At 40.2% G+C, this 18,296-nt stretch overlaps 1 protein-coding gene across 10 annotated transcripts in view; it reads left to right on the top strand.

Annotated features, from left to right (window-relative positions):
- LOC122933105 (protein 4.1-like) overlaps positions 1 to 12,083 on the top strand; it is a 183,619-nt gene extending 171,536 nt beyond the window's left edge. For all 10 annotated transcript variants that reach the window (XM_044287877.1, XM_044287876.1, XM_044287879.1 and 7 more), the window contains 5 exons: positions 6,662 to 6,790; positions 7,051 to 7,152; positions 10,194 to 10,274; positions 10,389 to 10,496; positions 11,241 to 12,083. In XM_044287877.1, the coding sequence (XP_044143812.1) occupies positions 6,662 to 6,790; positions 7,051 to 7,152; positions 10,194 to 10,274; positions 10,389 to 10,487 (411 nt within the window). In that variant the 3' untranslated portion in view covers positions 10,488 to 10,496; positions 11,241 to 12,083. The remainder of the gene's footprint in view (positions 1 to 6,661; positions 6,791 to 7,050; positions 7,153 to 10,193; positions 10,275 to 10,388; positions 10,497 to 11,240) is intronic.
- The last annotated feature ends 6,213 nt before the right edge of the window (positions 12,084 to 18,296 follow it).

The raw sequence follows: 18,296 nt of genomic DNA, 5'->3' as shown, positions 1-18,296 counted from the left end.
ACCATCTTCTACATCACTTAAAGGATCTCCTATGTTTTCACACCTTGCGATGCTGACTATAACTGTTCCCTTCTCTTTTCTTTTTCTTTCACTCTGTTTCCTGCCATCTTTATTATTATTTTTTGTTCATTTTGACACCAACTTTTTAAATGTTTTTCATTTGCTTCTTTTTTATGTTTTAATTCTAATCTCTCAGTTTGTTGGCGCTGCTCAGCCATCTGGCCGTGATGTTGCAGAGAAATGTTATTCAGGGATGTGCAAAGATCCAACCGAAAGTCCACGAATTAACCCTCCTAAAGCCGTCCCCCTGAGGGAATTGAGATCAGAGTTCTTTTTATCTTAGAGACTATGCAAAGGCTTTGTAAATGGTCAGAATATACTGGGAGCAAAAGCTCTAACCTCTTGGGCTACTTTCACACTAGCGTTTCTATTTTCCGATATTGAGATCTGTCATAGGGTCTCAATACCAGGGGAAAAACGCTTCAGTATTGTCCCCATTCATTGTCAATAGGGACAAAACGTAACTGAACAGAACGGAATGTTCTAAAATGCATTCCGTTCCGTTCTCATACCATGTTGTAGTTTGCTTTCCGTCCTGGGATGCGGAGCAAGACGGATCCGTCATGACCCACAATGCAAGTCGACGGAGACGTTTTCTCTGACTGGATCCGTTCATAACAGATGCAGCTGGTTGTATTATCAGTAACAGAAGCGTTGTTACTAAACCCTGCCGGATCCAGCAAAAACCCTAGTGTGAAAGTAGCCATTCCCCACTTCTTGCCTTTCATCATTTTGACTTATAGGGGCTGTCTCACCTCAAACATTAGTGGCATAATGCTAGGATATGCCACCATCAACAGATGGGTACAGGTCCCACCTAACTCTAGAACGGAGTGCTCAAAGTGAAGGAGAGCGCATGCGTGACTGTCTTTTATTTATTTTGGGATCTGTGCACTTTGGGAGCTCTAGAGATAGGTGTGGGTCCCAGAGGCCGCATTTCCTAGCGATAATTCACTAATATCTGACGTGACCCAACCCTTTTATTCCGTAAAACATGACTTTATAGACATTAAATTCCCTGTCTCTGCTATTAATTGAGGAGACAGGATAAATACTACTGCCACTGGCAGATTTTCTTATTAATAGATACCACTTAAATCTCACTGCAGTTTGTCAGTGGCCCTAATATACTTTTATAGGCCAGATCCAAGTACTTTGCACATGCCTAACAAGTACTTCTATTCTCCTGTTCCATTTGCCATCTGTATTTTTTTTTTTTCGGTTTCACCTGTCTCTTTCTCTTCTGCCGTCCCTCTGTGGGCAGACTCAACATGAGCCTCCAGTGCAGGACGAAGACTTTGTAAAACCGCCTGGGACAGACCATCGGGGAAACCTCCCGAAAGTCTCCATCCCTATGCCAGAGGAGAAGTCTATGGAAAAGTGTCGTCTGCACTCACTTTTACTACCAAACTCTCCCATCCCTTTCCTCATGTCTTTTGTACTATTCTTGGCAGTGACGCTCTGGTGGCTAGTGTTCTTATGAGCGCTCATACCGTGGGAGTTCCATCTCATTCATTGTACGTATGGCTGAGTATTCCTGCGGCCCTTTTGCTGTATAAAAACACCCCTTTACACAAATGCAATGGAATTGCTTCAAACATCCCTTTATGTGTGGGCTGCTAAGAAGATTCTACCTTTCAAATACTTGCCTCTGTATCCTTTTTTGCTTTTATAGTTTTTTTTTCTTCCTTGTTATGTATTTCTAATGTTTCGTGTGCTTCCAATTTGTTTCATTTTCTAAATGAGGACTTTTCCAGAATAGAAGAATGTGTGTGTGTGTGTGTGTGTGTGTATATATGTGTATATATATATATATATATATATATATATGTGTATATATATATATATATATATATATATATAATTAGTTCTGCGCCTCTTCATTACTTCATTATAGCGCATGCCTACATGTCCCCATGTTTCCAAGGCCTAGAAACTCCTCTGATAATATAGGACTCTCGTACACAATGGACTGCCTACTCTCCCCCATTTCTGAAAAGACTGCAAGTGCTTTAATGGTATTTATGGCTACTGAAGTATATTTGCTGAAAATAGATTGATGACTTGCTTATTTTCCTGCAGTTTAGCAGAGAGCCCGTATAAACCAAATGTGTCCGCTCTGTACTGGATATCGCTTGTTGCTCCTGTACTACTGTATGTCTTCACACATCAGACTTGTATGATATGCACTGGTATTTATTCTTGTAGCTTAAAAGTACGGGACGTTTTATCGTCTACTTGTATGGAATACAACATTTGAGATTTTGACATATATCTTCTAGAAAGTGTAATTAACTGTGAAAAATAGCTTTCAGGAGGACACTTTATGTAATAAATTCTAGTGCCTTTTTGCAGATTTGTGATGAGAGCGATCAAGTGAAGGCGAATTTTGCTGTATTTTTTTTTGTGTGATCCTTTATAAGGTGTTTAAATAAAATAAAAAAATACTATAACATAAAGTGATACTTTTGGTATGAGATAGCAAATTGCCTCTACAGCAGTAGGAAGCTTTAGGATACAATATAAGGCTACGTTCACACTAGCGTTTTGGCTTTCCTTTTGTGAGATCCGTTCAGGGCTCTCACAAGCGGTCCAAAACTGATCAGTTTTGCCCTAATGCATTCTGAATGGAAAAGGATCTGCACAGAATGCATCACTTTGCCTCCGTTCCATCTCCATTCCGCTTTGGAGATGGACACCAAAACGCTGCTTGCAGCCAAATGGATCAATCTGACGAAACTGAGCCAAACAGATCTGTTCTGACACACAATGTAAGTCAATGGGGACGGATCCGTTTTTTATGACACAAGTACAATAGAAAACGGATCCGTCCTCCATTGACTTTCAATGGTGTTCATGACGGATCCGTCTTGGCTGTGATAAAGATAATACAAACGGATCCGTTCTGAACGGATGCAGAAGTTTGTATTATCTGAACAGATCCATCTGTGGAGATCCATGACGGATCTGCACCAAACGCGAGTGTGAAAGTAGCCTTATTGAAAACGGGAACATTTTTATAATCTTTTGATTTATTGGATTGTCTTTAGTGATCTTGGATTGACATATAAGTAAAAATTGATTATCTGAAAGAAACCCCACATGGCATATTCATGGGTCTAATTTACAAGCCATGACGTATTTACTTAGTTGCCTGCTGCTTGAACTTAATGTTAGCCTAGTTCCTTACTGGTTATACCTTGTCCGTGGGTAGAGTATTCCTCAGGTAGTTTGTCGTTGTTTACTGGCCTAGCCACAACTTGTTTCTTATTGGTCCTGCCAAATTTCTATGGTCGAGTAAAAATTGGTGTCCGATCCCTATCTTTTCTGTCCTGTGACTGTTTACAGAATTTCCACAAGCTGCTCAGCATTTTGAGACAGTATTTTCAGTTTGTTTGCCTTTATTCTTTTTTTATTTTTGGTATGTTTCAACTTTTTAATGATGCTAGCCATTTAATGTCATTTTTATTGCTTTTTTTTTATTATCTACTTTATTTCAGTACTTACGGTGCCCAGATGTTTTTATTTTTATTTTTTTACTGTCCTTTCATCAATTCCAGATGTAAGATATTATGTGTTTATATCACTAACTTTCATATACGACAATGCGGCGGGAAAAAACTGAAATGTTATTGTATTTATGCTGACAGGAAATAAATAGTGTTTTGATATTCTAGTTGTTTGTGCAATCATTTATTGATTAGTCAGTGAGTGAAATGATGTGTTAAGAATCTGAATTGTGATTGGAAATCTATGAGGCTGGTTGATTACAGGGGTTGTCCAGTGGTGGAGGTGCAGAAAGGGCTCGGAGTGGAATAAAGGATACTCATCCTCACTGATCCTATAATGCTCCTGGGTCCCCTATACTCTCTGCTTCCTGGTCCATTCACAAGACACAGGAGATGCCGACAACCGATCAAAGCCGTGACCTGCCTAAGCTAGGGACTGGCTGAGCAGACATTTCTCGGTGTTGAGTACCAACGAGGAAGCAGAAAGTATTAGGGACATACGAGACATAGGGGATACGTGATAAGGGGCCATTGAGCCAATTCCAAAGCGTCAACCACACCTCTGAGCACTTCTTTACGTATGTATCTGACCTTGAATTGTTTACACGGGCGGACTGGCCATAGACCCTTAAAGGAAATTTTGTGGTGGGCCAACACCAAGAGCACTCCTCATAGCCACTGGCTGGGTGAATAATGATCTGATGGTCTCAGCATTAATTGAATACTGTGGCGAGGTCTGCAGTATTTTGTGCTGCACTATGGTATTTGGTTCTGCTGAGGGGGTGTTTTGTGCAGGACCTGTGGTATTGCTGGCCCTTCCTGCTTATGCTGTCCCTATCTACTTGTGTTGCCCAACCTTCTGTAAATTTGGAACTGCCTACATGGGGCCAATTTTAGTGTTTTTTCCACTTTGTTTTTAGTCCGCCCCTGATATCTAAATAAAGCTTATTCATTGTAGGACAAAATCCCTTTAGTCGAGCATCCAATAATTCAGAAAGTCTGATCAAATCTATTACAAGTGATTAGTATATACAATAATCTAGAATATCTTGTAACTTTCAGGTCCCACCGATGTAGGCGTTTGCATAATTCTTCATTATATGAATTATTATATAGAAAAATTACAACTCCTGGCCACTGGCTGGGTGTTGTAATTGACCCTGAACCCTTTGAGGAAAACAAACTTAATGTGGAAATTTACTGAGCAAAATTCCCCACACAGAAATTCAACAAATAAATTGTCATAGACTAAAGGGAATCTTTTAAGCCCTATTAAGTGCAGTAACACCTGCCATTGACTTCAGATCAGTAATTTGTCAATACCCACCCCCATTCCCCTGCTATGTTCCCATAAAACGGCCATGAAATGCATAAAGAGGTCTTCTCCTGGAGTCCTGTCCATTATATGCGCATGCACAGCCGATCCCTCAATGCATTCCATGGCTGGTTTGCAGGCCTGTAGTGGGGGAATGGAGGCGACTGTTGACATACATATTACTAATATGAAGTAAGTGGCAGGTGTTTTATACGGCACTTATTAGGGCTTGACGGAGGTGACTGATTCCATTTAAAGGGATATTCCAGGACTGGATAAATCTGTCTGTGGGGGGTGGGGATGCTAAAATAATAAAAATAGCAGTATTCACCTGGGAAATTGCTCTTCTATTCCAGTGCTGCTGCTCTGTTGCTTTGTTTTACCATCTGCAGCACTGAAGTAACATCAAGCACACGTGACCACTGCAGGCAATCACTGGCATAAATTAGTAAATGAAATACAGCATACAGTGTTTGCACATTTATACACATAAGGGCTCCTTCTACAATTTTCTTAACCATTTTGTTCTGTATTGCATCTGGTTTTTATACCATAAATTTGTCAGGTTTTTTTGTCTGTGTTTTTGTTAACTTTTTTTTTAAAGGAATTATATATTTTTTTAATAATACTGAAGTGTGGATGAAATAAATGAGAACACATACACACATGCGAAGTAAAGAATTACGGAAGTTTCATTTTTAAATTCAACCTATGACTTTAATAGGCTAAAAACCGTACCCGTATGGATTCATTGGAACATGCTGCATGTTGAAAAAAAAGACATGCATAAAAGCAGTGTATTTAAAAAAAAAATGGATATTTGAAAAAAAAAAATATACAGTAACTGTATCTGCATCACTTTTTCAGTGGTAAAAAAAAATTATTAATACAGATTGCTAATATAAAAGTGTGAATGAGCCTTGCTAACTATTCAAGCCAGTCGTTAGGGTACTTTCACACTAGCGTTTTTCTTTTCTGGTATTGAGTTCCATCACAGGGGCTCAACACCAGAAAAGAACTGATCAGTTTTATTCTAATGTATTCTGAATGGAGAGCATTCTGTTCAGGATGTCTTCAGTTCAGTCACTGTACGATTTTTGGATGGAGAAAATACTGCAGCATGCTGCGGTATTTTCTCCGTCCAAAATTCCGGAACACTTGCATTATTTTCCATTGAAATGCATTAATGCTGGATCCGTCCCCAAGTGTTCCGGAAAAACGTATCCCGTTTTTGCTGTCTGCGCATGCGCAGATCTTTAAAAATATGATAAAGATAAATACCAGATCATTTTGGAAACAGATCCGGTATTACAATGCATTTATGAGACTGATCCGCATCCGGATCCTTCTACAAATGGTACCAGTTTGCATACAGATTGCTGGATCCGGCAGGCAGTTCCGGCGACGGAACTACCTGCCGGAATCCAACAACGCAAGTGTGAAAGTACCCTTAACAGAGTCTTATGACAACATGACCCTCCTGGTTTCTCTTAGCAGTGCATCTGTAGGGTTTGTTGGATATTACAAACAGTTTTGCCTTTTTAATAGACCATTTCTTTTCTTCTGGTTGGGCTCTTTAAGAAGCAATGCTTAAGCTGGAGAATAGTATGTATGGTATCGGCTCATTTTTGCAGTCTGTCAACACTAAAGACATGTAATACCTCAATAACCTAGAGTACTACTACAAGAAAATACAAAGGTTAGGTTACCCAACAGTTGGCCTGTTACAGTGCAGTCGACTGAACATGTTTTCATTAATTCTGACTTTTCCTCATAGCCACCTTTGGTGAAAACACAGACCGTAACCATCTCCAATGCTTCAACCAGTGAAAAGGGACAAATCCCCACTAAAGAAGTCCCCTTGGTACACACAGAGACCAAGACTATCACTTATGAAGCAGCAAAAGTAAGTATTCTGCTTCGGCCTAAAATCGGCCTTCTCAACTAGAGAAAGTACAACAACCAGAGGTTCTCCTAAATTTATCCTATAAAGTGCTGATATTACATCATTTCACAGCCTTGCTACACTGCCTTGTGCAAGAAGTGTAATGGGCGCACGATCCATATAATGGAAGGAACGTGTTCCAGTAACAGTACTTGGCCTATTAGAGATTAGGCTTCAATGTGCCTTTTAAGTTTTATAAATGCAAACCTTTATATCTATAGAATGAAGATGTTAACTTTGACCAAGAACCTAGCATCCTGCTTGCTGCACACACCATTACCTCTGAAACAACCAGCAGCACCACAACAACCCAAATCACCAAGGTAACGTAATACATTATCAGCTTAAAGGTAGTCCATCAGCAGTTTTAATGTCTCAAAACTGCTGACAGCACCATAGAAGTGACCGGGAGAGCACAGATGGCTCTTGTGATGGTTCAACAGGATACATGTTAGAGAAGTTGAGGTTTTGATGCTCCAGATTCGCGACTGGAAGTGTACAGTGCCTTGACTCTCTGCGCTGAACGCTTCCCAGCTCCTCCTCTGTATCACAGCTCTAGTATCCAATTGTATCTCTAGAATTGTCACTCAGAGGAATGGGGCAGGAAAGCATTCAGTGCAGAGAACCTCGGACACTGAATGTGAAGGGGTCACCTCCTAGGCACTTGTGGTGGCAGAATAATTTGGAGGGCACTCAACTATCTGGTGTTGCAAAGAACTGTCAAATACATAAACCATTTATTCCAATATATACAGAAAAAATAAGTGAACAGATCCAATAAAAAAATATATTGGTGATGTCAATGGATTGATAAAGTACAATATGGTAAAAAGTATAATCGCAATAGTGACAATATCGATGGGATAATATATATACCTTATTAGACCTATAAAAAAAGTTTATCAAATTTAAAAACATGATTGTTGCATTTATAAATAAATAATAAATATGCTCATAAATCCCATGATTTGCAATTTGATGATTCCATGGTATAATTAATAATTCGTATTATCACGTGATATAAGTAATATCTGAAAAAGCAAATCAGTGATATTCTCAAATAAAATAAAGTTACAGTAAAAACGGCGCTATCAACATAAATGACTGAATATGTGATATGTTTTAGTTGGTTTTCATGTAATTGGCCAGCTGGTATTGAAATGTAATAATATGTAAGGCCACAGTTTATCTCATATAACTCCCCTTGTATAGTTCTCAGTTTCGCTGACGTCTGTATATTAGTATTGTATTAGGGGGTAATGGATGTCCCCTCTATGGAGGCAGCTTTTTGTTCTTTGGATAACTGTCATTTGATAAAATGATTAATTGTTAATTGTGGTTAGTATAACATAAACTTGCAATTACATTACCAATCCTTTGTGTAGTGAGGATACTCTGCATCCGGAGTGGAGCTGTAAAGCTACGGGCACTAAGCTGTGCTGGCTCGGCTCTTTTGGCTTCCCACGTGTTTGGAGGCTGTTAGTTTGATCGGCCACAAGAAACCAGCAAGTAAGTAGTTGACGTCGGTTGCTCCTCTTATTATGGAAGGTTTAATTGTAAAAAGTTCAGTTGTAAAAGGACAACCAGTCCGTCTCCGTGATATAATGGTCTACAAGCAAGTTAAAGCCACTCTCCTGTTCACTGTCAGCGCAATATACATCAAATGCGCTTCGGAGACGCGTGCTCCTTCACTGGTCAGCAGTGAACATCCTAAGGGGTCATTTTTAAAGGGGATTCCTTATTTGGGGGGGAGGTATTTGTTGTAGTCAATGTTCATGTGAAAGTGTGGACTGGATTTTCTTAGTTGTATAGATGATAATTTAATGTCTCGTATGTCAATCTTCAGATTGAGAGGAAACATGAACATATAATCTTACATATACAGAAACTGTGGCCTTACATATTTATTACATTTCAATACCAGCTGGCCAATTACATGAAAACCAACTAAAACATATCACATATTCAGTCATTTATGTTGATAGTGCCGTTTGAATAATCACTGTAACTTGATTTATTTTATTTGAGAATATCACTGATTTGCTTTTTCAGATATTACTTATATCACATGATAATACGAATTATTAATTATACCATGGAATCATGGGATTTATGAGCATATTTATTATGTATTTATAAATGCACCAATCGTGTTTTTTAATTTGATAAACTTTTTTTAATATAGGTCTAATGGTTTAATAAGGTATATATATTATTCCATCGATATTGTCACTATTGCGATTGCACTTTTTATTTTACTTTTTACCATATTGTACTTTATCAATCATTGATATCACTATATTTTTTTATATATTTTTTTTATTTTATAAATGTTCACTTATTTTTTAATGTATATATTGGAATAAATGGTTTATGTGCATTTATGTATTTGACTGTTCCTTGCAACACCAGATAGTTGTGTGCCCTCCAAACTATTGATATTTATTAGGGTCTATTCACACATCCGTGGTGTATTGCAGATCCGAAATTGCGGATCCACAATACACCCGGCCGGCACCCCCCCATAGGACAGGTTCTATTTTTTTGCGGAGCTCCGGAAATGCGGATGTAGAGAGCACATAGTGTGCTCTCTGAATCCCTTTCTGCCCTATTGAGAATGAATGGGTCCGCACCCGTTTCCGATATTGCGGAACGGATGGTGACCCATTTGCGGACGTGTGAATGGACCGTTACTGTGATTTTATCGGTAGTGGGTGTGCCGTGGAGAGTGCACCTGGTGTGTAGATTTGGGATGGTAGAGCCACTGTAACGAAATAGTACTTGTGGTAGCAGTGCTGGGGTGAAAGGCTCAGATTTCTCTGTTATGTAATCTGCATGACTATCACCAGTTATGTCTGCACCACTTTCTATCTTCTATGCAGTTTTGTCAGCAGTTTTATTTTTGGTTCATTATTGTACATGAATGTTAGCATCAGCATGAAGGGGCCATGACCATGTAAATAAAGCCAATGACTTCCAATCTTTTTTTATGCTGATATCTGATTGCTTGGTAACTTGAAAATGAACACTTTGGTAAACTGAAAACTAAATCCTGCATGTTATCATTTTTTATTCTTCCAGCAAGCTGGAAGCATGCTTGCCTTTTTTTGAGACTCCCATAGAAGTGAATGGAGAGCCGTGCACATGCACGACCACCTCTCCTTTCATTCTCCACCTGGATGCAGTGGCCGGAGGTCACCTCATCAGGCAGGACTCCTCGTTCTTGACATAGGCACAGCAATCAGAAATTTATACATATCCTTTATTAAATTAAATGACATGTTAGTTAATGGATATTATATTTCTAATCGCAATAGGTTACTCTACTTTCTTGTCTAAATCTGCTTTAATTCCTCTCCTCCAGACAGTGAAAGGGGGCATCTCAGAAACTCGAATAGAAAAGAGGATAGTTATTACAGGTGACGGAGACTTGGATCATGACCAGGTAATATAGTCAACTACCAGTGGGTTGTTTACTGGTTTAACTGAGGAAATGGCATATATTTTTGAATTAAAAAGTTATTTCGTAGTTATTTCTAAGTGTTTCTCCTGTCCTTAGGTCCTGGTGCAAGCTATCAAAGAAGCAAAGGAGCAACATCCAGACATGTCGGTGACCAAGGTGGTAGTTCATCAGGAGACGGAAATTGCAGAGGAATAAATATAAAAGGTAGGCATCAATTCACAAATCATAGTGCAGATGAGTGAACGGTCTCACCCAGTGTTTTGCATATTGATTTTACCATTGTATGTTACTTCCATAAATTCCACAAACCTGCTTAATCGTTTCACTACTGACGAGCTACAAAGCAGTTCCGAAAAATGCAGTGCAGTCTGCAGGCAGCATGTTATAGAGCAGGAGGAGCTGAGCAGGTTGTTATACAGTTTTATGGGAAAAGATTCAGTAATTTATAGATTAAAGTCAGAAAGATCTATCCTCTTTCTGACCTCAGCTGTGCATGCGGTAGGTGCTACCAGAGGTTGATGGCATTCTGTGTGTGTATACAGAGAGAGCTGTCAGTCATCAGAAATGGCAGAGATTTAAATGTATAAATTACTAAATTACTAAATAATGTCCTTCAATATTATCAGTCTGCTCAGCTTCTCCTGCTCTATAACATGCTGCCTGCAGATTGCATTGCATTTCGTGGTGACAGGTCCTCTTAAACTCCTGGAAAAACAAAAGGATTGGCTTTTGGGGAAAGGAAGATTCTGACATGTTTTAATTTAGCTTCTTCTTTTCCCCGACATCTGCCATCGGTGGAGCATCAGGGTACCTCTATAAAGATGAGTAGAGTAATGCAGTACTGTCTTGGATAAAGGTCATTGCTTTTAATTGCCATCACGGCTTCAACACTGGTATTATTCTGCACACTTGGCAAACAAGAAAACTACCGAATGCTTCTCTTTTCAGGTTTTTAATACAAGCCTTTAATTGGGACCATGGACAAAGACTTTTTTTTTTTCACAGAAAACCAGCAAAGAAGCCCCCCGCCCCTGGACTGTCTCCCCAGAGCCCTGGCAAAGATAACTTTTCAGACACTTGACCATTGCTTTAACAGAACCACCAGTTTTGTACACCCAAGTTTTTATAATGGAATAGAAATGACGTGAATGGGAGGGCTCTCCACATATCTGGAGAGTTCTTGAAGATTTCTAACTCACCTGGAAGTTATTTGTGTACTGTGAATAATGAATGTGACTATTACACTGAAAACACTGGATATGTAGCTTTAGAAGACCGTTCATGGAGTTGCGGTGTCTGAGGACTTGACAGAAATGTTATCTGTAGGAAACACAGGTGCTATTGCTTGCAGTACAGATATTGGATATTAAAATACTTCTGTAGGGATCCACGACTGGTATAGAGAAGTAATTGTATTTATCATCCTTGTAAGTGATATACCATTAATTTAACACTCGTGTTTGGTGGCAAATAAGGATTCACAATAGTTCAAATTTAGTGTGTCACCTGTATTACTGCTTAATGTTCTAGATCATCTCCCTGCATCTGTCACATTACGGGTCTAACACGTTCCATCAGTCGCTGTATCAGTTTTAGGCCTCATGCACACGACCGTTGTTGTGTTCCGTTCCGCAAAATGGGGTTCCCTCGTTCCGTGATCAGTTTTAAGTTTTTGTTTCCGTGTGTCTTCCTTTATTTTTGGAGGACCACCAAACATAAAGGAATGTAAAAAAAAGTCTAAGACAGGTTTGCCATGCAAATGATAGGAATAGAGCGGACGTGGGTGACAATCTTGTGTGCCTCTGCGTTTTTTAGCGGTCCCATTGACTTGAATGGGTCTGCGAACCGTTTTCCGCGAAAATAATAGGACAGGTTATATTTTTTTGACGGACTGGAACCATGGATCACGGACGCGGATGGCAAATGGTGCATTAGCCGAGTTTTCAACGAACCCATTGAAAATCAATGGGTCCGCAGAAAATCATGAAAAACGGCGTTACGGACAAGGAAAAAAACAACTGTCGTGTCCATGAGGCCTTAGTCCAAGATTTCCGCTACAGGCATACTTCACAGTATCATTGGTGTAGCTCATCTTCTCCTCTTTGTATTCTGAGACCATGGGATTCATGAATGTTTCATAAACCATCTTGATCTCGATTTACATGGTAAGGAGGATACAGGGGTGAGGGTCATTGTAATGAAACAAATGTGTGCAAAATCTGCTTTTTTTTTTTTTTTTTTTTTAACATTTTCAGATATATTTACAATAACTGAATCTCATTCAGAGGAATTTACAAATAAAAAACTCATGATGTATTATTTTCTACTTTTAAATAATGAAGGATATTTGTAAATGTGGTTTAATTCAATTTTTATATATAATAAGTTGTGATAGGTCGTATTTTAGCACATTTTATTGGCTTTTGAGGTGTGACAAGTAAAGTTCTCATCATGTTGTTGCAGGATTGCACATTGAAGTAAATATTTGTAGCTTCTGAAATGTGTGTGCCTTTTCTACTTTTTTATTTTATTCTATAAAACACTTGGTCTAACCAAAATTAATTAAAGGAAGGTCAGCCAGAGAAAAAATCATTGATGTGCAAGTAGTGCAAAGACTGGCGCATCTGGTGTGATCACACAGAATAGCTACTCACAGGATCTGCTGCTAAGGGGCTTGTAACACTGCCTCTTGTTCAGATTGACAATAAAAGTGATTGTGTCGACCCATTATGCAGCAGATGGAAAGTATATGGGAGAGGAACAGCTTCTTTCGCAGTAGTTAATCCCCAAATCTAGCATATACAGTCCTGATCAAAAGTTTAAGACCACTTGAAAAATGGCAAAAAATCATATTTAGCATGGCTGGATCTTAACAAGGTTCCAAGTAGAGCTTCAACATGCAACAAGAAGAAATGGGAGTGAGACAAAACATTTTTTGAGCATTCAATTTAATGAAAACAACGAATAAACTGAAACACGCTGTTTTTCATCTGATCAAAAGTTTAGGGCCACACCTCCCAAAAAAAAAAACCCCACCAAAACAGAAACAGAGTAGCTCCACCGTTATTGTTTATCACTTAAAAAATTCATTTCAGCATGCTTGATGCAAGCGTTTCCATGAGGTGAGTGGGAACATTTCTCCAAGTGGTGAAGACGGCCGCACGAAGGCCATCTACTGTCTGGAACCGTTGTCCATTTTTGTAAACTTTCCTTGCCATCCATCCCCAAAGGTTCTCAATTGGATTTAGATCAGGGGAACGCAGGATGGGCCAAAAGAGTGATGTTATTCTCCTGGAAGAAGTCCCTTGTCCTGCGGGCATTGTGTACTGTAGCGTTGTCCTGTTGAAAAACCCAGTCGTTACCACACAGACAAGGGCCCTCAGTCATGAGGAATGCTCTCTGCAACGTTTGGACATAGCCAGCGGCCGTTTGACGCCCCTGCACTTCCTGAAGCTCCAATGTTCCACTGAAAGAAAAAGCACCCCAGACCATTATGGAGCACCCTCCACTGTGGAGCGTAGAAAACATCTCAGGTGGGATCTGCTTGTCATGCCAGTAACGTTGGAAACCATCAGGACCATCAAGGTTACATTTTTTTCTCATCAGAGAATAAAACTTTCTTCCACCTTTTGAATGTCCCATGTTTGGTGCTCTCTTGCAAAGTCCAAACGAGCAGTTCTGTGGCGTTCAAGGAGACGAGGTCTTTTGAAGAAGTTTTTTGTTTTTGAAGCCCTTCAGTCTCAGATGCCATCTAATGGTTATGGGGCTGCAGTCAGCACCAGTAAGGGCCTTAATTTGGGTTGAGGATCGTCCAGTGTCTTGACGGACAGCCAATTGGATCCTTCGGCTCAGTGCTGATGAAATTTTTTTGGGTCTTCCACTTGACTTTTTTGTTCCATAACCCTCAGGATCATTTAAGAAATTCCAAATGACTGTCTTACTGCGTCACACCTCAGCAGCAATGGCCTGCTGTGAGAGACCCTGCTTATGCAGTTCAACAACCCGACCACGTTCAAAAAGGGAGAGTTTTTTTGCCTTTGCCATCACAACGTGTGACTACCTGACAGAAAATGACAATGAATCCACATCTTTGCACAGATTTGGCCTTTTAAAGGCATGTGGTCCTAAAATTTGGATCAGCTTAAAAACAGCCTGTTTCAGTTTATTCGTTATTTTCAATTAATTGAATGCTCAAAAAATGTTTTGTCTCACTCTCATTTCTTCTTGTTGCATGTTGAAGCTCTACTTGGAACCTTGTTAAGATCCAACAACGTAAAATATGATTTTTTGCCATTTTTCAAGTGGTCTTAAACGTTTGATCAGGACTGCTGATTACACAGGGAGATGTTCTGTTGATAACTGGACCTCCTGCATTCTGATGCAAATCAACTTATCGTCTGGTCAGCAGCATGATTATACCCTCCAACTATCTGGAATGAGCATTCCCATGTATCTCCCCCCCCCCCCCCCCCCCCCCCAATAACTGGCACGAAAATAGCTCTGTGTAATAGCTTGCATCAAGGTGTTAACCTATCACAAAACACCTTTAGAGGTCTTGTGGAGTCCATGATCCAACTGGTCAGAGGTGTTCTGTTGACACTAAGGGCCCCTACACTATATTGTCAGGTGGTGGAAAAAATGCTGCAAAGTAAGACTGCTTTAAAAAAAAAAAATAGAAGTGTTAACAGGTTAAATTTATCGATTAACAAAATGCTAAGTGAATGAACAAAGGGGAAATGTAAATTAAATCAATATTTGGTGTGACCACTCTTTGCCTTCAAAACAGCATTTGTTTTTCTAGGTACACTTAAAGGGGTTGTCAGAGTTATACAGTTATATATGTTAATATGGCTTATAATAAATTCCTAAAAATACATTTCTAATTTACTCACTTCACCCAAACGTCATCCACCAGGCTCCTGTGGTGACGTTTCGTGTACAGGCTTTATTCCTGCCTTAGGGAGTGGCCCAGCTCTGTACACGAAAATACAGAGCCTATGTGCCCGCCCCCCTCTCTCTTATCTGGCTACCGGCCGGCTCCTGTGAGGGATCGCGCATGCGCGATCCCTACCAGTGCCAGCAGCAGTGTGAAATCATTTCTGCAGTGAGACAATCCTATCCCCTGCCATCAAAGCCACCGCCAACAACCAGACAAAAGTAAATCTATGCCCATCAGTGACTAGAACCAGAACTGAGGTGAGACTACAAGCCCCAGCATGCATTGGCACATAATGGTGGGAGTCGTAGTCCCTATACCTGACCTGCAGGAGTTGCAGCAGCCAAACCTAGAGCTGGAAACCAATGATCCCCACAAGGGGGAGAGAGGGCCTTCGGTGACTTCACGGTCATGTGATCAGTCACATGACCTGAGGGAGGGCCATTTGGTAGGACGCTTGGTGTGGATAAATGGGGGAGTGAGAGCATAGCTGTGTGTGTCGTGACTGCAGTAGTGGTGTGTATGAGCGTGCGTATAAGGTTGCTGATGCATGCAGAGCTGGTTTTGTAATGTGTGCAGCAAATCTGTGTTTCACGTGTGAATGAAGCCTATGTGTAGTGGTTGTGTAAGCAGTGCCGTGTGTTTAATGTGTGCAGCATATCTTTGTCTAGTTTTGTAGTAGTTCTGTACAGCAAATCCATGTGTAGTGTTTGTATAGCAGTGTGCAATGTGTGCAGCAAATCTATATGTAGTGGTTGTGTAGCAGAGCTGTTTGTAACGTGCATCAAATCTGTGCAGTGGTTGTGTAGTCGGGCTGTGTGTTTAAATCACCACCGGTCTCTAACAAAGGAGGTACACTCCCTCAATACATAGAATTACACAACAAAAATGGAGTGCGACCACATCAATATTCAATAAAAAATCAATTTATTCATATCTCAATAAAAATAATGACATACATTACAATACATAAATATAAAAATATACTTATGAATTGTGAATAATAATAATAATAATGCACCGATATGAATTTTAATGGTTTAGATATACTAATATTGCACTAGCACTTTCTTATAGTATAATATGGTAATAATTGCAATGCTTTTTTGTAATGGATACTATTGTATTTATCTGTAACACATTGGACCTAAGTAGTAGATCTCTTTAAATGTACTGAATAGGTACATATGAATGCTTCAAATGGCTATTACTGTTGAGATTAACAGAAGTCATGTGTGCGCATGTCCGTCCGGTCCGCACGTCTGCTTCAGCCTTTTCTCTCTAGCGTAGGTCTGGTGGTGGCGATGGCGATCAGCATTATAGCTGTGTGACCGCCCTCTCCTCCATCGGCCTCAGGGGAAGGGCGGAAGCTCGGTGACGTGTCGGATGCAGACTGGCCATGCGCCGGTGTAGTGACGTGGGGCCATGTGATGCATCATATGATTACAAGTATAGCGCTTGATTGGTGAGCGGCCGTCTTTTAAACCCGTCCCCCTCCCCCTGATTATCAACTCCTCCTGAGGAAGCAAAGTATACGCGAAACGCGCGTTGAGGAGAGCCTTTGCCCTGACTGCAGTACCTGCAAATTGGTATGTCTCACTTTCATTTTGTGCACCTTTCGGCTCTATTGATCCGTGTGGTTTGAGCTTTAATAGTGTGGCCTACATTTATATAGGAGGCCTACTTGCATTTGTAATTGGTTATTGTATTGTATATCCTTCCATTTTTGATCTTATTTGTTAGGACTTTTGTTCCATGGTCTATGGATTAAGGGGGTGTATCTCTCAATACTACTGTGATGGGACTGCTGGCAGGGCGATATACGACTGTGACCTGTCCCTGCTTATTTATATTTATGTATTGTAATGTATGTCATTATTTTTATTGAGATATTGTCTGTGTGTGTAATGTGTGCATTATATATACGTGTAGTGTTGTTGTCTGTGCAGTGCTGAATGATGCATGTGTTTGTGTACCAGAGCTGTGTGTAATGTGTGCACCAATTGTATGTGTAGTAGGGCTGTGTGTAACGTGCAGCAAATCTGTGCAGAGCTGTGTATGTGTGCACTAAGGGTCCATTCACACGTCCGTTGTTTGTTTCCTGATCTGTTCCGTTTTTTACTGAACAGATCTGGACCAGATCTGGACCCATTCATTTTCAATGGGTCCTGAAAAAAAACGGACAGCACAATGTCAGATTTTCTTTCAGGACCCATTGAAAATGAATGGGTCCAGATCTGTTCAGCAAAAAACGGAACAGATCAGGAAACAAACAACGGACGTGTGAATGAACCCTAAATCTGTATGTGTTGTGCGTGCAGTGTTGATAATGCATTTGTTTGCGTGCTGCAAATTTGTGTAGTGGATGTGTAGCAGCACTGTGCAATGGTAGTGCATTGCTATGGCAACCACTGTAAATGGTGTAAAATAAGATAAGAATCAAGGTTCACCTGCATTATATGTTACTTCTAAGAGCTCATTCATACAACCATATGGTCGCTGTTACCGTGTTGCGAACTGCAAATAGCGGTCTGCAATATACACATGCACCAGCTGTGTGAATCCCTTCTCACAGATGCAGACCTGTTGACTTGAATGGGTCTGCGATCCACAAAATACGCCAAAAGATAAGACATACCCTATGTTTTTCCGTATCTTGTACATCACGGAGCAATTCAAGTCATTGCATCTCCATCCGTGACATGCAGTTCACATGTATGGTGACAATGTTTTGCGGACCACTACTTGGGTTCAGCAATACAGTCACCACAGCCATATGTTTGTGTGAATGGGCCCTTAGGATCACAAGTTTGTCCTCTATTTAACCCCTTCCAGGCCAGAGCCATACGTGTATGGAGCAGCAGGATGTAACTTGCCGCCCAGCGTAGTAGGGCGCTGTAATCGGGTGGTTGCAGGAGCTGCGCCCACTCAATCCGCAGCAGCTGACGTAACAAAATTAATTTCTATTGTAAAAAAGTGGGAAAAAAATAATAATTTGCCACATCCGTAACAACCAACTCTTTAAAAATATCACATGATGTACCCCATCAGGTGAACTTAAAAAAAAA

This window comes from Bufo gargarizans, chromosome 3 (genome assembly GCF_014858855.1).
Source record: "Bufo gargarizans isolate SCDJY-AF-19 chromosome 3, ASM1485885v1, whole genome shotgun sequence".
NCBI lineage: Eukaryota > Metazoa > Chordata > Amphibia > Anura > Bufonidae > Bufo > Bufo gargarizans.
Note: the sequence above shows the minus strand (reverse complement) of the source record. Positions and strands in the feature narration are given on the sequence as shown.